Below are 25,602 nucleotides of genomic sequence, written 5' to 3'. Positions count from 1 at the left end.
TCTCCAGCAATTATCGTTTTCTTTTTCTGTCGTATTAGCCAATCTGATAGGTACAAGGTAGTACCTTGGAGTTGTTTTAATTTGCATTTCTCTAATCAAAAGTGATTTAGAACACTTTTTTATATACCTGTAGATAGCTTTGATTTCTTCATCTGAAAACTGCTTGTTTGTATCCTTGGGCTATTTATCAATTGGGAAATGTTTTATATTCTTACAAATTTGACTTAGTTATCTATATATTTGAGAAATGGGGCCTTTATCAGAGACACTTGCTATAAATATTGTTTCCTTGCTTTCTGCTTTCCTTCTAATCCTAGTTGCAATGGTTTTGTTTGTAAAAAAGCTTTTTATTTTAATATAATCAAAATTATCTATTTTACATTTTGTAACACTCTCTATCTCTTGTTTGGTCATGAATTTTTCCCTCCCCCATAGATCTGACAGATAAACTATTCCTTGCTCTTCTAGTTTGCTTATGGTGTCAACCTTTGTGTCTAAATCGTGCACCTATTTTGACCTTATCTTGGTATATGATGTGAGATGTTGGTCTCTACCTAGTTTGTGTTCTGTTGTTTTCCAATTTTCCCAGAAGTTTTTGTCATATAATGAGTTCTTATCCCAAAGGCTGGGTTTTTTTTGGTTTATCAAATACTAGGTTACTGTGGTCATTGACTACTGTGTCTTGTATATCTAATCCATCCCACTGATCCACCACTCTTTTTCTTAGCCAGTACCAGATAGTTTTGTTGATTACTGCTTTATAATATAATTTGGGATCTGGCATTGTTAGGGCACCTTCCTTTGTATTTTTTTCATTAATTACCTTGATATTCTTCACTTTTTGCCCTTTCAGATGAAATGTGTTATTGTTTCTAGCTCTATCAAATAATTTTTGGTAGTTTGATTGGTAAGGCACTAAGTAAGTAAATTAGTTTAGGCAGAATTGTAATTTTTATTATATTGGCTCACCTTCCCCATGAGTAATTAATGTTTTTCCAGTTATTTAGATTTGACTTTATTTGCGTAAAAAGTGTTTTCAAGTTGTGTTCTTATAGTTCCTGGGTTTGTTTTTGTTTTGGCAAGTAGACTCTCTCAACTGTTTCATATTCTTTACAGTTGTTTTGAATATAATTTCTCTTTCTGTCTCTTGTTGCTGGGCTTTGTTGGCCATATAAAGAAATGCTGATGATTTATTTGGGTTTATCTTATATCCTGCAAGTCTGCTAAAATTGTTAATTATTCCAAGTAGTTTTTTAGTTGATTCTCTAGGGTTCTCTAAGTATACCATCATATCATCTGCAAAGAGTGATAATTTTGTTTCTTCATTGCTTATTCTAATTCCTTTGGTTTCTTTTTCTTCTCTTATTGCTGTAGCTAACATTTCTAGTACTATATTGAATAATAGTGGTGATAATGGGCATCCTTGCTTTACCCGTGATCTTATTGGGGAGGCTTCTGCTTTATCCCCATTACAGATAATGCTTGCTGATGGTTTTAGATAGATACTGCTTATTATTTTAGGAACACTGCCTTTATTCTATGCTCTCTTGTTTTCTTCTTGTGGGAAAGCTGGATAGATGTGGGTCAGATGTATAACTGAGTAGATTCTGAAACTGCTCGATGTCATGAATGGTTCTATGTCAGGGTTGTGACCCAGGGAGTTGTGCAGGGCCCTGTGCTGTTTAGCATTTTTATCAGTTACTTAGATAAAGACATAAATGATAGGCTTATGAACTTTGTAGATGACTCAAAGCTGAGATGAGATAGCTAAACACTCTTTATGTTGTCTTCTGGATTCAAAAAGTTTTGGACTGTCTGCATTAGGCTCATTCTAATAAGATAAAATTTAGTAGACAAATGTAAAATCTTAGAATTACACTTTTGTACATCTTAAACTAGATGTCCAATAGTCATCTCAACCTCAACATATCCAAAACATATCCTTCCCACGCTCCAAAATTCCCACTTAACATTGGAATAATCTTTATCCTGCTTGTCGCTCAGGTTCATATCTAACCTGTTGCCAAGTCTTGTCATTTGTACTCCACAACGTCTCTTATGTACATCTCTTCCTCTCTATACACAAAGCCACCACCCTGGTTCAGGTCATCCCTCTCGCCTGACCTATTGCAATACTTTGGTCTCTCTAACTTATGACTGTCCCTACTGTAGTCCCTGAGGACAATAAGAGGCAATTCTCTTAAAGTACAGCTCTGATCATGTTGATCATGTCTCTTTAACAAACTTTACTAATTCGCTGTTACCTCGTGGATTAAATATAAACTCTTTTTGATATTTAAAGTTCTTCATAATTTGATCTTGTTTTTACTTTTTGAGTCTTCCTACATTATTTTCCTCCATGTACCCTGTGGTCCAGCCATGTTGACCTGCTTGCTATTCTGCACCAGGATACTCCTGTCTTCCATCTCAGCGTATTGCTCAGGCAGCTCCTTATATCTGGAAGTCCCTCCTCACCTCTGCTTACCTCAAGTGCCATCTTGTGCATGAAGCCTTTCCTAGGTCCCTAACTATCTCTCCTGCTCCATGAACCACCCCCCTCTTTTTCTCCCCCAGCAAGTTTACCTTTTGTCAGTTTTGTAAGTATAGTATATCTATATGTGCATGCATTTCTTCCGCCATTGACATGTAAGCTTCTTGAGGGCAAGGGTTTCACTTTGGCTTTTGTATTGCCAGCACCCAGGATAGCGCCGGGCCCATGAGACGTGTTCAACAAATGTTGTATGATGGATTGGTTCCCAGATATCTGTTTTACAAGTATAAGGTGGGCCAGGTTTGGTTAGACAGCAGTTTATATAAAAGAAGTTTGGGACTTTTAATGGATTATAGACTCAAGAGAAATTCACATTTGATATCACAACCAAGAAAGCAGGTATCTCAGGGTACATTGAGAGAGGCATAGTGTGAAGTGAGAGTGGTGAGAGCTTTGCTGTACTTTGCCCTGGTGAGATCACTTCTGGAGTATTGTGTTCATACATCTTAGGAAGGGCATTGATAAGCTGAGAAGTATCCAGAGGAGACCTACTAGGATGGTGAAGTTCGTGCTTATGAAGATCATTGGTAGAAGTAGGATTATTGAACTTACATAGACTTCCAGGGTACTTATGGCTTTCCATTGTTTGAAGGCCTGTCATGTGTAAGAGGGATTAGACTTACTCCAGTCAGTCCCAGAGAGTGGAAGTAGGAGTGTTAGATTTAGATAGAAGTTGCAAGCCTGCAGATTTTGTCTTGATGTCAGGAAATATTTCCAAAAAATTAGTTAACCAAGAGTAGAATGGTCCTGCTTTAGGAGCATTTGTGGTTTCTTCCTAACAAGAGGTTATCCCTTTCATACAGAATTATTTGGGGAATGGGTTGGCCCCTGAGGTTTCTAATCAGACTTTTTGAAACTCTAAGTTATCCAGTGACCAGTTCTTGCTTAGTACTCCTTGGATTCCCCCATGGGAAGTCAGCAACTGGCCACCAGTGGGTACACTAACGTGCCAAATGGGAAGGATACATAATATGTTCCTTTAAAAAGAATGACAAACCATTCCTATATGTGAAAGTGCTACAGTGAAAACTGAGATTTTGAATGGCTTTTTATTTGTATGTAATAGCTAATGAAATCTTGCAGGTAGGGATTGTTAGTTTTGTCTTTTGTTTCCTCAGTGCAGTGGCTCCTATATAGTTGATGCTTTATAAATGTTTGTTGAGTTGAATTAATTTTTTTCACTTAAGATTTCTGAACATACATCAAGGTAAACATATTCTCTTCATTCTTAGTGTTTTGTAGCATTTTGTTTGTATATTTCCTCATTACTTTTTGTCTATTATTTGGTACAAATTTGCATTCCCAAGTGTTACTGGATATACAGAGTAAAATAAAGCCCCATTAAGTTAGATGAAACTGCATTGGGATTTATTTGATAATTGGAACGTAACTGGGGTGACATTTGTGTATCATTATAAAAGAGGTTTTTAAGCAAAATAATAATGAACACACATAATAAAGGAATTGTAGCAGATTTTCCCAAAATTGTTTGCAGCATTCTAAAAAAACATAGATTTGTAGTACAAAGAACTAAATGATTTTTATTAACAATACAACACTTGGTTTCAAATTGACCCTATACAAACATATGAACATGAAACAATTTGTACATTTAAGACAATAGAATCATATCACCTTTAAATATTGAAGAATTAAATGACATCAGACTTTTTTGTGATTCACAATTTTTTCATGCCATTTATCTTATCTTTATTAACATTAATTTTTATTTCAGTTAAAATGTATATGGAACTAGAAAACAATAAAAATATATTTAAAATAGTCTACAGTTTGGACTTTTAATTCAGGCAGTATTTTTCATCCTTTGAATTCAAAATGCATGGAGTTCAGTTTTACTAAGAAAATACATGCCGTTCAAGTTACACATTCCAGCTGCTAGTTAACATAAGAATTTAAAAAATTAATCTCAGGTAAACATAACATTCCCTCAGTTGTATTTTGTTATTTCTATTATCAAAACAAATTGTTGAATAAATAAGTGTTTGTTTTTAACCTTGTTAGCTAAAGAAATTGCAGTTATAAGCCAAACTTTTTGTATCTTTTGATTTATTATTGCCATATTAAGGATGCACATACAGTACTTATATGTTCTTTTCTCTGTGCAGAAGAAGGGAAGGTATATGCAGCTGGAGGTAATAGTGAAGGGCAGTTGGGACTTGGTGACACTGAAGAAAGAACTACTTTTCACCTAGTCAGCTTTTTTACCTCCCAGTACAAGATTAAACAGCTCTCTGCTGGATCCAACACTTCAGCTGCACTAACTGGTAAGACTCATGGACCACTAAAGATAGGAAGCCTCACTGTCCCAGTGAAGCTCCTCAACATCTCTAGAAACAAATCCAAAACTCTTGTGGAGTTGTTTTCTGTTTCCTCAAAGGAAACACCCTATATATTTTTTTTAAATTATGGAAGACAATTTTATTACCTAGTATAACAGAATGGTGGCCTAATTTTTTTTAAACATTCCAGAAGGATTTGCAAAACAATGCACGAAACATCCCATATTTTGATTATAGCTTGAGTAGATCTTCTAAGATTTTTTTATTTTGCCATTTTGAAATCTTAGGATTTCTTTCTTTTTCTTTCAGCTAAGGCTCTCAAATACTAAATTGAAGAAATCGTTTCTATTCCCTTTATTTCATAGGCCACTTGTATTTTCCAAGTAGTCGAAAATACAGATTGTAGTGATAAAATTTGTTAGACTAACTCCATAGATAACTGTTTTGGAATTAGAAGAAGACATCATGCATTTAGATGTTGCTATTTAATTGTCTTTTGTTTGAAAAAAAATTTAAACTTTTAACATTTTCTGAAATATAGAAACTTCTTTTAAGGCTATAACTTAATCTTCTCTTCTAGGGAGCAACATTTTAACCATATGGCTTATGCAGATGTAATTGAATAGTCTTCTTTGAAACATACGTCTTTTGTTCAAAGTATCATATTTACCAGTACTTCTGTTTTTGTGTATATTTAGAATATGTATACCACTGAATGTGAATAATAAGTGATGTAATCAGATATACAGTAATTTCTTTTTTCCTTTCTTTAGGATGCACTTGTTTTGAAGGTTAAGAATATCACTTCCATAATGTACTTAAAGAGCAAGAATACCATAAACCCCTTTCAGCAGGGAACCCCTCCTGAAAGTATGTAGTTTTAGCTATTAGTTCAGTTGCAGGTATAATTTTATGAAGAGAAGAAAACATATTCTGCTTAAAGTCATTCATATAAGGAAAAGGCAGCTGTAAGGGCAAGAGCATCCATTCATCTTGTTACTAGGTTGAAAAATATGAATGTGACTGATGTCATGTATAGAAAAATTTTCTGTCATTAATCATTATGTAAGCACTTATTTATAGAAATTTAACTCCTAAATAACTTCTAAATATTAAGCTTAACTGTGTCCCAGTGACATTTTTTTCCTCTGGAAATTATTGATTATGCAGAGCACATAAATACAGTGTTAAAAATCTTCTGGAAATTTCTTAGTTGCTTATTGGCACACCGTTTTAAGCCTTTTTCTTGTCTTTGCATTTTAGAGGATGGGGACCTTTTTATGTGGGGTGACAATTCTGAAGGGCAAATTGGTCTAGCAGATGAATCTAACGTGTGTGTCCCTTGTCAAGTGGTCGTTGGAAAACCTATCTCCTGGATCTCTTGTGGATATTACCATTCAGCCTTTGTAACTAGTAAGATCGCTATTTTCCATTTTACTGATGTAAACCAACTAATTATAACTTGGGAAGATTTGTATATAGCATGGTAATAATGCTTGTAATGAAATATTTTAAAAAGCTTTCTGTTATTACATTTAGTTTGTAAATGAATGTGGCATGTATTTAGAAAATTAACACATTGTTATGGAGTAAACTTTTTATAACAGTCATTCTTTAACTTTGTGCACCATTTTAGACCAAAAAAAATACCTACAAACCTTACATCTTTCTCCATTTGTCATTCATTGTTATCTTTCATCCCTTTCCTCCCAAAAGAAACAATTTCAATCAACCCAGAGAACATTAATTACCCTTATCTCTTGTCTGCCTAACTTTTATCACCCAATTTGTTGTGAAAAGAAGTATATTATAATGAAAGAGGACAACAAACAACGAAACGTAGGTTTCATTGATGCTGGCCTGGAACACAGAAGAGGAAGATCCCTCTACCAATGCAGGCTGGTACCTTCTCTTTAAATAAGAGTCTTAGGGCATTACCTACAACATGGAAGCTAAATGACTTGCCCAGAGTCCCACGGCTATGATTTATTAGAGACAGGACCCAAGGATGCCTCACTTCAAGGTGAGCTCTTCAACAAAGCACAGCAGAAAATATTGTTAGCAGTATTTAGTTAGCAGAAATTTTATCTTTGTTTTTGATAAAATGGAAAATGCATGCTTGCGTGCATGTGTACATGCATATTTAATACACATGTGTTTACGAATCATATATATGTATTTAGCAGAAATAAGTGCTTTAATTTAGATTTTGAAAATTAATTTGCTCCTGTGAGTAATTAATTTATTTCTGTGAGTATTAGGTGGGAGTCAACTACTTATTGGAAATATTTGTTCTGGGCTAGAACCCATACAAACTTTGGCTACTCTGATATACAACCCCATTCAGCTTTCTGGACCACATACACAGGTAGTCTCCCTTGTTATTTTGTTTGATTCATTAATTTCTGAGTGGAGTAGGGCCCTTAAGAATAAGAATACTGGGTTTGCACATACAAAAATAGATTAGCAAGAGAAAGCAGCATAATCATCAATAAAAGGAAAGGGCAGCAGGATGAAGTAGAAAGAGCCCTGGATTTGGAGTCAAACAACGACCTGGGTACAGATTCTCCCTTTGTCAGCCTCAGGGTGTGTGACTTTGGGCAAGTCACTTCATCTCTCTGGGCCTGAGTATCTACAAAATAAGGAAGTTGGACTTGACATCTAAGGTCCAGTGACATTGTTCTTCTTGGGGAGGTTTCCACTTAACATTTTGAGTTCCTCTTTCATATGTCAAGGCTCACTAGCTTGGGTTATAATCTACACAAAGAAAGTGGTAAAAAACCTGATAATACTTAAAATACTAATTTTTTCAGGTTTTCTGCTCATGTTTTAATCTATGAAATTTTGTTCTAAATAACTATTATGCAATATAGCACCTACAAGTTTGTTTTTTTAACCTGTGTAAGAAAAAAATGTTAGAAAGATGATTTCAAAAAAGTATAAATTTGAGCTGAATCAAAAGTTTCCCAAATGTGGATCAGGATGCCACTAATATATGTTGTTACAATGAAAGGTGGGGAGGAAAATTTTTAAAAAGGTATCCCAGGTCCTGTATTACATCCAACTGAGTAACATGAACTTAACTTTCAACCTTGTAATGGACTTCTAAATAGTAACGTTGATCTTTGGCAGAAAGTTCTAAACTTTTAACTGTTTCCATTTTAAGTGCTCTTAGTCAAATAAGGAAAAACAGGGCAGTAAAAATTTGAGCTGCTATCTAGAGTATACAGTGTGTTTGATGTAAATCATGTTTTTGCTCGAAGCCCTCCATTGAACGTGCCCACAATCTCCTGAGACGACCTGTTCCAGTTAGGAATAGCTCTCATTGTTAGGAATGTTTTCCTTACATCAAGCCTAAATTTCCCTTTATAGTAGTTTCCCCTAGTTCTGCCCCCTGGGGTCAAGCAGAATAATTCTGTTCTTTCTGCCCTTGAGATACTTGAAGATGGCCACCATACCTGGCCCTCTCTTTTGCCCCTCACCATCCTTTAAGTCTTTGTTTCTCAAGGTTCTACAACCCTTATTCTAATTCATCGTCATCTGGCATGTTCTTGAGACCTTGGGGAAGCGCTCCAGTTTTTCATTGTTCTTCCTAACATGTGATATGCCTGAACTGAGGGCAAGACTCCAGATTTGAGCAGAATAAGCCAAAGCAGGATGAGACTGTTACCTCCTTGAACCTCGACACCCTCTTGATGAAGCCTAAGGTGGCATCATGCCACAATATGCTAGAGCTTTTTTTGTGTTTTTTGGTTTAAATCATCTGCCTTCATAGCCTTCCTGAAATTCTACTTCCAAAAAAGTTACAAGTGAATGAAATTTGAGGACTATATTCACCTAGAACAACCAAAAAACTATTTCCTCTAAACATCAGTAAGTTTTTAAAAAGAAATATACACAACAAGGAATGTTTGTTGTCTTTTTCTATTAAAGCTTCTTGAGAACAAATAGCATGTCATTTTTACTTGGTAAGTCACCTAATGTGACATATATTACATGTCTACTTAGGTGTATGTATACTCACATAGGAGGTAATGATTTTGTGGGTTATTGAAATAAAAATGTGTCAAGGAAAAATTAATTTCTTAATGCCTTCTAATTGCTCAATTATATTAAAAAAGTTCATATTTTGAGAATCATTGTTTAGCATATGAATATAGACCTAGTTTAGGACCCATACGTGAAAGAAAATGGTCCGATATATTAACTTTTTGATGAAGTATGATTAATTATTCTCCTTCATCTTCCACAGCAGAAGGTGAACTCTATACATTTGGAGAACCAGAGAATGGAAAGTTAGGTCTGTCACCTGAGCAACTGAAAAATCATAGAATTCCCCAGTTGGTTCTTGGAATTCCTGGGAAGGTGAATCAAGTGGCTTGTGGTGGAGGGCATACAGTAGCATTAACAGGTTGGTACCCAAAAGAATTTTGGATTGATTTCGCCTTTTTTTCTGTTTTGGTAAACAAGAAATTTGTACTATTGATAGGCTACAATAACTTTAGAGTTTCAGGTAATCTCTAATATGTGTTCTAGTCTGTTGTAATAAAAATCCTTTTGTATTATCTCTGGTTAAAATGGCTTTTGTTGCTTGTGTAAAATGACTAAAAGATAGAGGAACAAAGTAAAATACTGCCACTTTGAGTATCATTGTAACCATAACTGTATTTTAATGACTATAAATTTAATGTGGGCTGCTTTGTGGCCTAGTTTTTCAGACAAAATTGTTTAAAATGCTTTTTAAAAGATTCAGTGTGTCTCTATGCGTATCCGTATCTATGGATAGACCCAGATCTTTATTTTTTATCCCCACTTAATATATAATGATTATTATTTTTCTTTCTATAATTTCTTTCTTTGGAGAAGCTCTATGTCTGTACTGAAGTAATCTTAGATCTACTTAATATTTGACCTTGTTAAACTGCTTTGTAGTCTTCAGATGAAGGATGCTTTGGAACTAAGTAGTATCTTTCCTCTTATATTTAACATATAGGAAACATTCATTTAATCATTTTATGGAGCTTACACAAAAACATTTGAAGAAGGATCATGTCATGGCTGTATGTTTGGTTTTAAAAACATCAAAATGTTTAAAAAATTTCTTTGTGTTATCTGTTTCGATTTAGGAATTTACTTAGTAAGATTTTGTCACCTTTTTTTTTTTTTGCTTTATAATCAATACACCTTTTTTTTGTCTACCTTCTTACCCTTTGACAAAGGAATAGAATTCTTGAACCCTTTCAGAATTGGATTTGTTAATCCAAATTTTACTGGATGAAGTAAAATATTCCACTTTTTGAAGCTCATTAACTTTTAGTTGGTAGATTCATGTAATAAAGGTTACTTACATGTGTAGTAAGAGTTAATGCAACTTCTGAACTAAATTCTTACTCTTCTTGGGTTATTTACCAAACTGCATGTAGCCTATTATTTTAATTGGACTTAAAATTGAGCAGGAGAGGGGGTTGAATTTTGGAAAATTATAAAATTCTTTTCATGATACCACGCTTCTTTCTGAAATCAAAGCCCATTAAGAATTTTTTTTTTAAAAGTATCAATATCCTGGTTATGGAATAGTGTAACACCTTTAAAGAATTAAGGTGAGAATTACCTAGAAGGCGATGGAGAAGCACATGATGGACATGAACAGGCTACAGTACATTATAAGTGAAGAATTATGTGAGAGAAGCAATGTAAAGGTTGTCTTCCGAGAAATTTATGATCAAAAGTAAAAGAAAAGTTGTTCATTGCTGTCTATGCAGTGTTTCAAGAAGTCAAGAGCCCTTCCTAGCCTGGACAGCCCTCCTTTGAAGGATTTATAGAATGGTGTGCACAAGAGCAGCACAGGATGAGCAGACAAGGGTGGGTTGCTTTTTAAAGGAACATGAACAGGAAAGGAAATAATTGGGGTAAAGGGTGATTTTCCTTGCTTCTTGATATATCACATTCTAGTTTATTCTTTCATTTTTTTTGCCCTTGTTGAATAAGTGATTTGAATTGGTAGTACATTTTTAAAAAATAATTTTAAAAATTGAAATAAATTTTTTAAAAGTAGATTATCTCTTGTTTTAGTGTCACCTCCATTTCCCAGTACTGACCTCTGACCTCCTTTGTCTCTCTACCAGAAAGCCAACCCTTAGAACAAAAAAATAAAAGGGGGAAGAAAGGAAGCCAGAGAGGTGTCCTCTCATATTTCTTCTTTTGTGCTAACATTGGTCATTATAATTTCACAACATTTCAGTTTCAGTTGCTTTTTTTTTTTTTAGTTTATTCTTTCCTTTTTTGTTGTAGTTATTATGTATATGTTTTCTCGGTTCTGCTTACTTCACTTTGAATCTATTCAAAACTTCCCATGCTCCTCTGTATATATCATATTCATTGTATTGATCACAAAGCACGGTATTGTTACCTTTCATGTACCACAGTTTGTTTAGCCATCCTCCATTTGATGAGCATCTGTCTGCTTTGGTTGGTTGCAGTTCCTTACCGCTACCTATATTTATATGTATTGTCTCCCTCAATAAAAGGTAAGTCCCTAGGGGCTTAAATGTTAAATATATGTCACCTTTCAAATGAAAGTGACCACTTGAAAATAGGAATTACAGTCCTGAAAATGAAGTCCCTTGTGAGTCTTAGAGATTTTATGAAAAGAAGCTGTTTTTTTTTTCTGAATAGCTAGCCGAAAAGAAAGAGCCTGGACCCAGTGATCTTGGAGATCCTTCCTTGATTTTTTTCTGTATTTTTTTAAATTCCATAGTAACATTATTTTAAAATGTGCTTGTGTTTTTTATTAAGATAATTTAATATGTTAGGAGCAGCATGGTAGAGTGGAAGTCCTAGCTTTCTTGCTTCTGACATGTATTGACTGTGTGACCCTGGGAATGCCACTAGGTGCCAGCCTGTGTTGATAGAGGGAGTTTAATTAACTTGGAAGTTCCTGTGCTAGTGAAATTACAGGTCCAGTCCCTATCTGAATCCCATATTGTAATAATAATACTAAAACAACTATGGAGGTAGTTTTTATTTAAAATAAATATGATATATACATATGTGTGTGTATATGTATGTATATGTATATGAATATATATGAGAATGACATATCAGAGAAAAGTAGGCCTATAATAAAGGACTACATTTACAAGAATTTGTATCTTTATAGCTCCTCTTATTCTCAGATAAATACAAATTATTGTAGATATCCTGCTAAAATGTTAGACAAGGTCAGGCCCATGCCCTTGGTATCAAAAAACTTGGTACTTTTACTTGTTTTTTGCAGACTCCTTTGTCATTGAAAATTTTAGCTTGGGTATTAGGTAGTCTTTTGAATGCATTTCTAAAGAATAGTACTTAATATGTTTTACAAAATATTAAATGTTTATAATGGCCCATTTTTAAATTATAATATTGGTTATATTATTGTTCTTATTTAAAGCAATTTAAACTTTAAAAATTTCTTTCCTCCTTTCCACTTTCAGAGGAAGAAGTATATACGTTTGGCCTTGGACAGTTTGGTCAATTAGGTCTTGGCACTTTTATATTTGAAACCTCAGAACCAAAGGCTATTAAACATCTTCAGAATCAGAAAATACAGTATATTGCATGTGGGGAAAACCATACAGCTTTAATATCAGGTAAGAATTCAGTGTAACAATATATTTTTTACCTTAACACTGTAATAATAAACTGAAAAATACTGAAAAGTTTTAGTATAATTGTTCATAGGAATCGTGATTGAGACAAATATAATTTTCAGGAAACACTTTTATAGTATCTTGCTATTTAAATATTTTAGTTATAAGAGCAATTAACCTTTTTTCCTATTTTATTTAAAATAGGAATACATAAAGGGTTAGGATTAGGGTTATGTACTCTAAAAAAATCCAGATACATAGCATATACAAGAGGGAGGATGGTATACTAGAAATACAATTGGGCTTAGGAGTCAGAAGATCTGTGATCTAGGCTTGCCTCCAAGTGCTGCTTCCTTCATAAAGCTTTGTGTGTTCCTCTCTATTACTAATAACCTTTTGGTTCAAACCCCCAAACAGTACTTTATTTTGTATCTTTCTAATGTACCTATACCACATTGTATGTTGTAGTAATGTTTCTTGGTATCTTTCCCCCTTACTAGATTGTTGGCTTCATGAAGTCAGGGCTCATATCTTATCTAAACTCTGGATCTTTCACAGTTCCTATTGTGTGCTTGTTAAATTGAAATTCATTGAACTCCAAACAAACAATTAAAAAATCAATACACATGCACCATTTTGCAACTTCTGCTAAGACCTACTTTGATGACTCATCATGGTGCGACCCTGGGTTGTCAGTCTATACACTCTTAACCAACATTTTTTTTAATTTAAGATTTTTTATTTTTAGTTTACAACACTCAGTTCTGTATATTTTTGAGTTCTAGATTTTCTTCCCCTCCTTTCCCTCCCCTGTTCCCCCAAGACGGCGTGGAATCTGATATATATACCTTCGCATTAAACTTATTTACACGAGAGTCAAGTTGTAAAGAAGAATTATGACCTGTGGAATGAATCACGAGAAAGAAGAAACGAAACCAAAAAAAAGAGAACAAATAGTGTGCCTCAATCAGCATTCAGACTCCATAGTTCTTCCTATGGATGTAGATAGCTCTCTCCATCATGAGTCCTTTGGAGCTGTCTTTGAACCTTGTATTGCTGAGAAGAGCCAAGTCTATCAAAGTTAGTCATCACAGAATCAGTGTATCTGTGGTTGTGTACAACGTTCTCGTGGTTCTGCTCCTCTCAGCATCATATCATGTAGGTCTTTCCAGGTTATTATGAAGTCCATATCTTCCCCATTTCTTATAGCACAATAGTATTCCATTACATTTTGATATGCCACAACTTGTTCAGCCATTCCCCAATTGACGGGCTTAACCAATATTTTTTAAGCACCTTCTATGTGCATGGCAGTGTTCTAAGCTCTGGGATTCAAAGAACAGTCCCTACTCTCAAGCAGTTCACAAACTAAGATTGGAGACAGCATCCAGACAAGCTCTGTATAGGGTAAATTGGTGGTAATCTCAAAGGGAAAGCAGTACAATTAAGGAGAACTGGGAAAAGCTTCATGTAGAAGGTGAGTCTTTAGCTGAGACTTGAGCAAAGCGAGGAAGCAGACGTGAGGAGAGAGTTCCAGGTATGAGGAACTGTCAGCGAAAATGCTCAGTCAGGAGCTAGTCATGTGCAAGGAACTGCAAAGGGGCCAGTGTCACTGGATCACAAGGTATATGTTGGGGGGAAGAGGAGGGTATAAGGTGTAAAGAAGACTGGAAAGGTAAGAAGAAGACAGGTTATGGAAGACTTTAAAAACAGGATTTTATATTTGATCCTTGTGGCAATAGAGAGCCATTAATGGTCAATAGGAGGTCACATGATTAGATCTGTACATTAGGAAAATAGATTTGATAGCTGAGTGGACAATGTATGGGGTGGGGAGGGGATGGGGAGAGTCAGAATTTCAAGAAATGAAAAGAGAGGGAGAGGGAAGGAAGTAAACTCATGCATATGTTTGTTCATGAGTCATGAGTTCTGGTAGGTTCTACCAAGTGGAAAGGCTGGAAATAGAAGCTGGGAAGGTGGGATACTATATGTCTTGTTTAGGGACCAGCTTTACTAAGTTTGGAGAGGTTCATCACCAGGCTGGCCACAGAGATGGATATGTTGGCCGGAACAATTCTTTTTAAAAAATTTTACAATTTTGTTGATGACTTTTTTTCCACCTCGAATTGTTGCCATTCCTAATTTACTCCTCCTCCCAAAAGAACTCACCTTTTACACAAAGTACAGTTAAGCAAAACAAGCCAACACATCGGTGATGTCTGGGAGCCTATGTCTCATTCCACACCTTCAGTCCACTACCTTTGCTGAGTGGAAGCAGATGCATATATATGCTATCATCCTTCCTCTGGGGTCAAGATTGGTCAATATGCTGATATCAATTTAATGTCTTCCATTATTGTTTTCTTGTTTATTATTGTGGTCATCGTGTATTTTGTTCTTTTGGTTTTGCTTTCTTTGCTTTGCATCAGTTCATATACATTTATCCATATTTCTCTAAATGCTTCATTTGTGTTATCTCTTATGGCTCTTGCTGAGACTTAGCATGGTATCATGGATTGAGAACCGGCCTTGAGTCAGGAAGATGTGTGTGGGTTTAAGTCCTGCACATAAATTAACTATGTGACCTTGGCTATAAATTGATTCCTCTATTCTGGAAAACAGTTTGGATTCAGGCAGTAAAAGTCACTAAATTGTTCACATAGTTTTCCTAGATGCAGTGATATCACAACTGGGCATTATACTCCAGGGAATTTAATGACAAAAAAAACCCAACACATTCTGTTTAGACCAAGATATTCATAGCTGTGTTCTGTGTGGTAGCAGAAAACTGGAAACAACTTGGGTACCCATAGCTTAGGGAACCGCAAAACAGATTGTGACATATGAAGGTAATGGAATATTAACAAGAACTGTTTTGGGGAACAGACCTAGGATTTTACTAGTGTAGGGAGCTCCCAGCAAAGAACTCTTTCTCTAATTCAGATCAGCATCTACTTTTCAATAAATAATCTTAGATAGTTGAATCTGATTGTTGGATTAGGTGTGAAATGCTGGTCTAAACCTAATTTTTGCCAAACTACTTTCCAGTAGACTCAGAAGTTCTTATGTCCTCCAGAGCAACTCGGTCATCTGTGAGTTATAGAGAGGCTGTAATCTTCATTAGTGGAAGGAGTACTTATGCAAAGTATTTGAGTTTTATAATATGCAAAGTAATATGTTGCAGAACTCCTCTGGAATTTTTTCCATCATGCCCCCATCACTCTTCCTCCCTCCCCTCACCTCTTTTCAACATCCTTTTGTGTGTTATTAAATTCATTGAGGTCAAGGACTTTTTTTTTTTTTTTTTGTATTTGTATTCCCTACTTAGCACCATGTCTGGTGCTTCTTGTTGTTCAGTCATTTCAATCATGTTCCTATTTGTGACCCTATTTGGAATTTTCTTGGCAGAGATACTGGAGTAGTTTGCCATTTCCTTCTCCAGCTCATTTTATAGATGAGGAAACTGAAGCAGACAGGGTTAAGCAACTTGCTCATGATCACACAGCTAGTAAATGTCTGACGTAAGATTTGAACTCTGGTCTTTCTGACTCACACCCAGCGTTCTTATCTGCTGCAACACCTAGCTGCCTCCGGCACATAGTAGGTACTTAGTAAATGTTTATTGACTAAGGAGGGAGAGATATAAAGATAAATAGGACCATTCCTTCTGTCAGGGGTCTCAAAATTGAGTAACTTCAGTTTCTTCATCTACAGAAAAGATAACTCTAGTTGCCTTGCAAGGTCATAGAGAAGATTAAATAAAATGATATCTGTAAATGTGTTGTTACATGGAAAAAGAAATTATATTTATTCTTTGTTGCCCCAGAGAACAGAACTGGACCTGAGGGGTAGAAGTAACTATGAGGCATATTTTGGCTCAGTCTATAAGAAGTAGTTTTTAATAATTATAGCCAGAAAATGTGATGACCTGCTTGTAAATTGTTGACTTCTCTTTTACTACGAGTGTTTGAGAACTACAAAAATCATCTGTTAGAGGATATTATAGAAGGATTTTCTGCATTTGGTGTGAAGTGGTAGTAAATGACCTTCCAACTCAAGATTTTATCGTTCTGTGAATGTCAAAGGTATCATTGTTAAGACTTTATTCTGAAGCTTTGACAGAACTCTAGGTTTTTTTTTTAAATCAGTATCAGTTTTATAGGGTTTCCCCGCTGTGGCTAGGAAAAAAAACCCAAGTGCAAATAGAATCAGATCATTTTGGAATGTTAGAGATGGAACGGCTTTAGAAATAATCTAGTTCAGCTGTCTTATCAGATAGAGCCAGAGGGACAACTGGGTGCATGCTATCAATTGGAGAATTTCCCAGTCAGAACTGGTGCTAAATTATTTCAGTTCCTCCACTTACTCAGTTATTTATCTGGTAAGGACAGTTTACATTAGGAGAAGAGAGTGTTTCATCCAAAGATCAGGGTAGGCTCTTACCAGAGAAATTTTAGGATGTCGATGTGCTAGCAGCTGAGATCAGGTGACTGGAAGAGTGAGAGGGAAGTTGCTTATTAGAATTCAAAGCTAGGGGAATCTGTTGGGTTAGGGAATCAAATTAACCCTTTGACCAAAATCATACTGTTTCCTGGAAGCTTAGGTGGCCTTATTCAGAAGGAATATCAGTCTGGCTTTGGTTTACTTTTTCTGTGGTCTCAGGAAGGGGCTGCCAACCCAGTCTCCATCTCTGGGTTTCTGACTTATGTATCTCACAGGATAGATAAACAGAAGCACCAAAAGGTAAAGTAAATTGCCCACAATTATTCAAAAAAATAAGCATTATCCTATTATGTTCCAGGCATTATGCTAGGTGCTGTGGATATAAAGAAAAAATGAAATAGTGTTCAAGGAGCTTATTAGGGAAGATCGTCACATACACCCCTTATGTATGTATGTGTATTGTATTAGTACATAAATACAAAATAATTGGTGGGGGGAGTCATTGGCAGCTGAGGGCTGTGGTAATAGGGGAAGGGAATTTCAAGAAGGGCCTCATGTAGTTGATGGTGCTAATTAAGTTGTTGCTTTCTTGAGGTGAGGTAGAGGTGAGGACGAGGCCTGTGGGACAGCCTGAACAAAGGCATGATGATCAGAGATGGAGTGTTGTTATGTGTTATGAACAGCGAGAAAGTCCCATTGCCTGGACTGTGGTATTTTTGAAGAGGACCACCATATGATAAGCCTGGAAAGGTAGACTGAAGCCAATGCTTAAATGCAAAATGGAAGAGTTAGTATTTCAGCCACGCTGTTGAATGACAAGATTAGAAATAAAATCCTAAGGGCTCATCTTCATCCCTCATACTTGTAACCTTGGTAAACTCATTTACTCCCAAAGCCTCAAAGGTACCCCTTCTGTTCATACGACTCCCAGATTGAAATCTAGTCTTGTCCTTCCTGAGCTCTGGACCTGCATTTCCAGCTGCCAGTGAGAGATCATGGCCCAGATGTCCCTCCGATACCTCCAAATACATATGTTTATAGCTGAGCTCATGACGTTTTCCCTTCAAGTTGATCCTTCTTTGGACTCTACTCATGCTGTTTCTGGCACAACCGCTTCTCTTGTTCACCATATTCATGTAACTGGAATTTTCTTTGGCTCTCCCCTCTCCCTCACCTCTGAGGTGAGGTTTCGTCTCCTCAACATCTTTTCTATGACTCCCTTCTTCTTTATTCCAGCTTCTCCCACCCCATTTCAGCTTTACATTATCTCTTACCTAGGCTGCAGCAACACCTTTTGACAGGTCTTCTAGTCTCTACCTTCTCCCCAGTCCAGTCCATTTTCATCTACTGCCAGAATATTTTTTCTTACGCATAGATCCGGTTGTGCCACTCCTTTATTCACAGTTCTGTCTTGACTCTCTTTTGCCTCACAAGTCAAATTCAGACTTCCTTCCTTGCATTCAAGGCCACCTGTAACTTGGCATGACTTAATTTTTCTAGCCTAATCTTATATAATTCCTCGCTGCATGCTCAATGCTCATGCCAAATTTGGACAACTCTGCCCCTCAGATACCCATTGCTTTCTTGCTCATGCTGTATTCCCCTTATTGGGATGCTGTCTGTTCCCATCATCTCAAAGCACACTTCATCTAAGAAGACTTCGTTACCCCCCAGATCGCAATGACTTTTCCTCCCAGACCTCATGTCACACTTTGTAACTCTCTAATGAAATCATTTGGAGCACATAGAGCTACAGTGGAGGACTGTAGAGGAGAAAGGAGACTTGAAGGATTGTGCTGTTTTAAGATACAAGAGGAAAGTATCTGGGAGATCCTGGCCTAACCTCTTGTGATCATCCCCTAAGTAAGCCTAAAGAATAAAAAGGCAGTCTCAGAGAGGAAGGTGGAGCCTAGAATAGTGGGACTGGAAAAAGTGGAGAACAAGTATAAGTACAGTGGCCTTTCAGAGTGCCCCAACCCATCACCTTTATCTCTTTTGGACCACGGATCTCATCCAACCCTGGTCTAACAGGGGAAGGGACAAAACAACACCGGACTGCCAGAAAAAATATACTGATGGCTAAAAGAGTGTTGACAGCAAGGATACCATAGAAGAATCTTCTAGGTGACTAATAAATATAGATAATAGCAGATTGAGTAAAAATCTTTTTTAAAAAAGAGACATCTCAATGGATAAGTATAAAGTAAATTGAATAAGACTCTCTTAAAGGGGTGAAGATAACACAATACATTTGACAAGGTCCCCTCAAACAACATAGTAACTCAGCCCCAAGAACGGTATAGAAAAGAAATCAAAGAAATGATAAGGGCAGAAATTAGAAATTTTAAAGAGACTTCAGTATTCTGGTATCTAATCAGTCAAGCATTTATTAAGTATTTACTGTGTGGCAAGTCCTGGGGAATACAAAGAGATAAATGAAACAGTTGCTGCCCTCAAAGAACTTACTTACATTCATTGTTGGTGAAATTGTGAACTTATCCAACCATTTTGGAGAGCAATCTTGAATTATGTTCAAAGAGCTATTAAACTACCTGTACCCTTTGACCCACAAGTACCATTACTAAATCTATTTCTTTTTTTCTTTTTTAAAAATATTTATTTATTTTTAGTTTTCAACATTCACTTCTGTAAGTGTTCTCCCCCACCTAAAGACAGTGTGCAGTCTGATATAGGCTCTATATATACATTCATATTAAACATATTTTCACATTAGTCATGTTGTACAGAAGAATTAGAATAAATGGGAGTAACCATGAGAAAGAAAAACATAAAACAAAACCAAACAAAACAAAAAAAAAAAGAAAATAGTCTACTTCAATCTGCATTCAGACTCCATAGTTCTTTTTCTGTATGTGGGATAGCATTTTCCATCTATCACGAATCTTTTTGGAGTTGTCTTAGACCCCTGCATTGCTAAGAAGAGGTAGGTCTATCAAAGTTAGTCATTGCACAGTGTTACTGTTACTGTAAACAATGTTCTCCTTTCTCTGCTCACTTCACTCAGCATCAGTTCATGCAAGTCTTTCCAGGTTTTTCTGAAGTCTCCCTGCTCATCATTTCTTGTAGCACAATAGTATTCCATTACATTCACATACCACAACTTGTTCAGCCATTACCCAATTGTTGGGCATCCCCTCGATTTCCAGTTCTTGGCACCACAGAAAGAGCTGCTATAGATGTTTTTGTACGTGTGTCCTTTTCACATTTTTATGATCTCTTTGGAATACAGTACTTGGGCTTTTTCTAAAGATGATTAGGAAAAAAGGAAAAGAACCTATATGTTCTAAACTGTTTATAACAGCTTTCTTTGTGGTGGCAAAGAACTGGAAATTGCAGGGGTGCCCATCAATTGGAGAATGGCTGAACAAGTTGTAGTATGTGATTGTGATGGAATACTATTGTGATATAAGAAATGATGAGTTCAGTGATCTTTGAAAAACATGGGAAGACTTGCATGAAATTATGAAGAGCAAAATGAGCAGAACCAAGAGGTATATGGTAGTAACAGCAATATTGTTTTGAGAACGACTTGGAGTGAATAAGTTATTTTGACTATTATAAATACCTAAATTAACTGTAAAGGACATATGAAGAAAGATGCTATCTGCATCCAGAGAAAAAACTGATGAATAAAAGTATGCATAGAGTAATTTTACATATATACCCATAAATATACAAATGTCCCCCTATTTTGTGTCTAATGGTAGCCGTCTGTAGTGTGGGGTGGGAGGAGGGTTAAAAAAAAGAAATTTACATGATAATTTTGTTGTATATTTGAAAGGAATTGTGCATGATAGATTTGCAGTTTCATGCACATTCATCTTTTTATTGTACTATGTTATGGAAATGATGGTTTTATACCATAAAAGCATATTAATGTTATTTTAAAAAGGAAAAAAGGGGAAAGAAATGCAAAATATACAAAGTATTGGGAAGGTAATTTCTATCAGGAGGATGAGAGATGTGGAAACGATGTGGTGTTCGAGCCGGACTCTTAGGAATCTGGGATGTCTAGGAGATGTAGATGAGGAAAGAGTGGATTCCAAGTATAGAGGACATCTTGTACAAGACACAGAGATGGGAGATGGGATGTCATGTGCTAGGGAAAGCAGGAAGGCTAGTTTGGCTGGACAAAAGTTCCTGTTTGAGGAATAATATGTAATAAGGTAGGAGCTTGATTGTGAAGGGCTTTAAAAGCCAAACAGAAATGTTTTTATTTGATTCTAGAGGTTAAATAGGAACAACTGCAGTTTATTGAGTAGGGGAGTGACATGGTCTGGCTTATGCTTTAGGAATATCATTTTGACATCTGTCTGGGAGATGGATTAGAAAGGGGAGAGACTTGTAGGCCTCATGAATTGTCCAGGCAAGAGGCGATCAGGGCCTGTGTTAGAAGGGAGAGAAGACATGAGAAATATTGTGTAGTTAGAATCAGTAAGACTTGGAAGTTCATTAGATTTGTGAGGTGAGGGAGAATAAGGAGATACGGGTGATTCCTAAGTTACAAACCTGGGAGATTAGAAGGATAGTGATCCCATGGAAAGAAGGAAAGTGTTTGGGAGGAAAAGTTCTGTTAAGGACATGTGTTTGCAATGCCTGTAAAACATCCAGTTTTAAAAGTCTTTACATACACACATATGTGTGCATATGTACATATATGTATATGTGTGTATGTACATAGTCATAGCAGGGGTATTTGTGGAACAAAGATATGGAAACAGAAGGAAGTCCATCACTGAGGTAATGGATGAATATAAATGAATATAATACAGTGTTGTGCAGTAAGAAACAACAAAAATGAGGAATTCAGGGAAACTTGAGAAGAGTTTATGAACTAATGTAGATAAAAATAAATAGAACCTAAAGAATCATATTCACAGTAAATAAAAGATTATAAACGAAAGGATCACTAGCCAACTGAAAGATCAGTAAAGATCCTGAAAAGCAGATAATAACACATACTTCCTTCCTCATGGGAGAAAGGTTGAGGATTATTAGGATACAAATGGGGTCACTGTTTTGAGTATTTTTGTTTTAATTGTTTTTCTTTGTCACAAAGGAAGTTTTATTGAAGGAGGAGTTATTTTTACTAGAAACTTAACTATGATATAAAGACAAGAAACAAAGAAAATGTTTTTAAAAATAAGTAAAAATAACCATTCTAGCCTTCTAAACTCTAAGCATTTGTTGTTTTTCTTACTAGGAGTACTTCAAATACCTCTTTTAAAAAATCGAACATTCATCTTTTTTCGTTGATGATTAGGCTCAGGTTTGCAACGTATGTTACCTGGGTTACACCTGGAGCTCCTTTGCTCTTTGGAACACATTCCTTTCCTTCTTGCAGTTTGTAGTAGATGTAGAATAGTTTGTTACTTGAATTTCCTTTTCTTCATATTTAAAGGTCTTTATCCAGATTACGTGAAGAGTTGATTGTTTGTCAGTGGAATTGTTAAATTCAACTACTGTATGTCAGGAGTTGTAGCATAAGGTTTTTTGTTGTCGTTGTTGTGGGAGATGATCTGTGATCACTTTGGTCTTGGCACTTTGTTTTCCATGTTGAAAAGTTCTTGGTAGTTTTCTTCTGTTGTTTCTTGAGATTTTTTTGACTAGTGTTCTTCTAGGAGACCTGTAATCTTCAGTTATCTCTCTACGTATTCTGTCTTCTAAATCATTATGTGTTGCTTTTATGGAGATCATGCTTTCTTTTAACCTTGTCAATTTTTGCTTCTCTTCTTCCAAATTCTCTTTTATTTCTGTGTATTTGCTTTTCTGTTTTGTTTCTTTGTTGAGACTTGCCATGATGGATTCAAGGTTTTCTGTTTTGCCAATTATTTCTTCTGTGTGGGTCATAAATTCTGCTTTTACAAATCTCATTTCTCTTTTAAACCATTCAAAAACATACTGCTTCTTATTCTATGTTTTCTTGGGAATCCATTGGCTCTTCTACCTCATTAAGTGTTGATTCATTTTCATTTGATTTATAATATGTCTAGAATAATTTACCTGATTTGGAGGCCATAATCCCCTCTATTATTACTATCTTCTCTTTTGGTTTATCTGCTTATGTTCTGATTTGTTTACTAAGTTTTATTCCTCCTGAGTTCTTTGGCTGGTTCAGTCTCCCCCCACCCCTTATATTCCTCTTTTCTCTTTCTGATTCCTTCCCCCTTGATTGTGGCTTCCCTGAGGGCTGGACCTCAAAATTGGCTGGCTTATGTTCTTCCTACATGAGGCAATTCGTATTTCCCTGACCCCAGTCTATTCCTCAGGTGACTTCTGGAGGAACAGAAGCCACCCCAGGTGGATCCTGGGCCCATTGCTTTAGGCAGGCCTGATAGATCCTGGCATAGATACTCTGGTGTCCTGTCCCAATTACATATAGCACAGATTGCTGTTGTGCTGGGCTGTCAGCCAGAACAAGCTTTTGGTTTTCCACAGCAATAGGAGTGATAGGGGATAGAATTGATTTCAGTTGCAAGCTAGTGTACAGCCCTGCCAGAACATGGGTAGTGAGGGATGGGGTGCTAGGAAAGCCTTTCAAAGGCTAGGGATTAGCCTTTCTCTGAGGTTAGTTCATAGGTTCTTTGCCTTGTTGGGATTCTTGGTGTCCTGACCTACACCATGGAGATGGGAAGCATTGCTTTATCCTTTGCACATGACTCCTGTTTTGGAGACATTTGAGAGGTCACAGGGATTGGAGAAAATGTCTTTCCTTCATCTTGTTGGTCTCATGATCTAGAAGATCACAATGGTTGGGTTGGAGGGAACATGAAGGAATGAAATGAGGGAGAAAATGAGGAAGGAGGAAAGACATGCCAGGAAAACAAACATCATGTCAAGCAACAAGACAACAAAGGGTCATTTAAATATTTTCTTAGTAAACAAATCAGAGCATAACGATGCTGCTGCTGTTACTATAGGAATCCCAAGAAGAAGATTGTGTGGGGCCTTTTCCCAGTCTAATTAGACATACTGGTTTGTGTCCTTCCTGGTCTTCTACTCCCTTCTCTTCACCTCATTCCCTTATTCACATTTTGCCTGATGTTTTATTACTGAACTCATTGCCCCCTCTACCTTGTTAAAGCTTTATATTATTTTTTCGATGAGCTAAAATTTATTTTGCCCCTCCTGCCCCTTCATCATGGAAAATTGGGGAGAAAACGGGTGGTGATTGAATAAAACACTTGTAGCAAATATGTATAATCTTAAATCACATTCCCACATTGGCCATGGCTGAAAAATGTCTCAATTCTGCATCCTCAGTCCATCATCTTGCTATCAGAGGATGGCTAGAGTGCTCCATCATTTGTCCCCTGAAATCATGATCAAGCAGTTGCATTGATCAGAATTTTAAGTTTTTCAAAGTTGATTGTCTCAGTCATTTTTCTCTTGGTTCTGCTCACTGTATTCTTATCTGTTCATACAAATCTTCAAAACCCCATTTCTTTACCTCACATTCCTACAACCAAAATAATTTTTCTTAACTACATCAAACTCTCCATAAATCATCTAATGACTTCACTCATGTATTAATTCCTTAAAAGTGATAGATGTGCAATAACTATTAATTGTTTGAGCCTCACACATAACTTCAAGGCCTTCATCCTTGAATACAAACTAGCCTATCTGTCTGCTCATTAATCTTCTTTTGTCTATCTTTTCCCCTAAAGTAAAGCTTTTTTTTTAATGCTTCTGTGTCTAGATCTCCTGCTCACAGCCTTTGATAACTTTTCCTATTGCTAGAACAATGCACCTTCTTTAACACATTACCATTTTTTGGAAAGTAACTTTTCCATATGAATGATTGCTGTTGATAAAACTAATACATTTGAAATAAAGTTTTATCTCTTTGCTGTAGCAGTCTATGATTATTTTCATGGTAAACTGTTAAGTTCAGATTATTAGAGGAGTTAAAAACATATTCTGTTAAAATTAAGAAGGGAAGATTTTTTAAATCTTGAGAAAAAATACGAAAAAGTTCATCACACATAGGTTGGAAACTTAGTAATGAGTTCTTTGGCAAAAACAACCCATAAAGTAAAAATAAACTTAAAGCATGTTCCACAGTTTCTCTGTAACCCCCTTTTCATTTCAGCAGTGATGGTAGCACATGTGAGAAAAGGACGTGGGTGAAGCTAAGTGTCAGTGTTTAGATCGTTCAGAAACATCAGCGTACTTAGCTTTCGGTGCTCCTTTTTCAATGACCATTGAGTTGACATACTACAGGAGGGGAATTGATCATATCATTGACAGAAGATATAAGGAAATCTCAATTAAATGTAAGAATGGCTTGCATGTTCTTGGAGAAGCAAATAAAGTAATTAACAGAGTTGCTTTTATTCTTCCAGAGGCAACAAGAGATATAATTTCATGGTACACTTGGGCATCTTGCACTGCATGGCATAGGATCAGCATAAACAAACCACCACCACTATGTTAGTTATGAATTTGTGTAAGGAGAATGCAAGAAAATTTTTTGAAGAATTTGCTAAGACCCTCTATATTAAATCAACATATACGTTAATACATGATGATTTGATTGCAGAGTAGGCATAGGAGAGAACAGTAAAAACAATCTTGGAAAATATTGTTCAGGATCAACAAATGAAAGAAACCAGATTTTGTAGATTATGTATTGGTGTGGTAACACTGGAAA

General features: G+C 36.0%; 1 protein-coding gene across 1 annotated transcript in view; it reads left to right on the top strand.

The window, feature by feature from the left end:
* RPGR (retinitis pigmentosa GTPase regulator) overlaps window positions 1-25,602 on the top strand; it is a 93,555-nt gene that overhangs the window by 21,098 nt on the left and 46,855 nt on the right. Inside the window, exons 5-8 of the mRNA XM_036744550.1 lie at window positions 4,678-4,836; window positions 6,115-6,264; window positions 9,104-9,262; window positions 12,327-12,482. Of these exons, the coding sequence (XP_036600445.1) occupies window positions 4,678-4,836; window positions 6,115-6,264; window positions 9,104-9,262; window positions 12,327-12,482 (624 nt within the window). The remainder of the gene's footprint in view (window positions 1-4,677; window positions 4,837-6,114; window positions 6,265-9,103; window positions 9,263-12,326; window positions 12,483-25,602) is intronic.

Source organism: Trichosurus vulpecula, chromosome 2, assembly GCF_011100635.1.
Source record: "Trichosurus vulpecula isolate mTriVul1 chromosome 2, mTriVul1.pri, whole genome shotgun sequence".
Classification (NCBI taxonomy): Eukaryota; Metazoa; Chordata; class Mammalia; order Diprotodontia; family Phalangeridae; genus Trichosurus; species Trichosurus vulpecula.
This window is presented reverse-complemented; position numbering and strand designations above follow the sequence as displayed.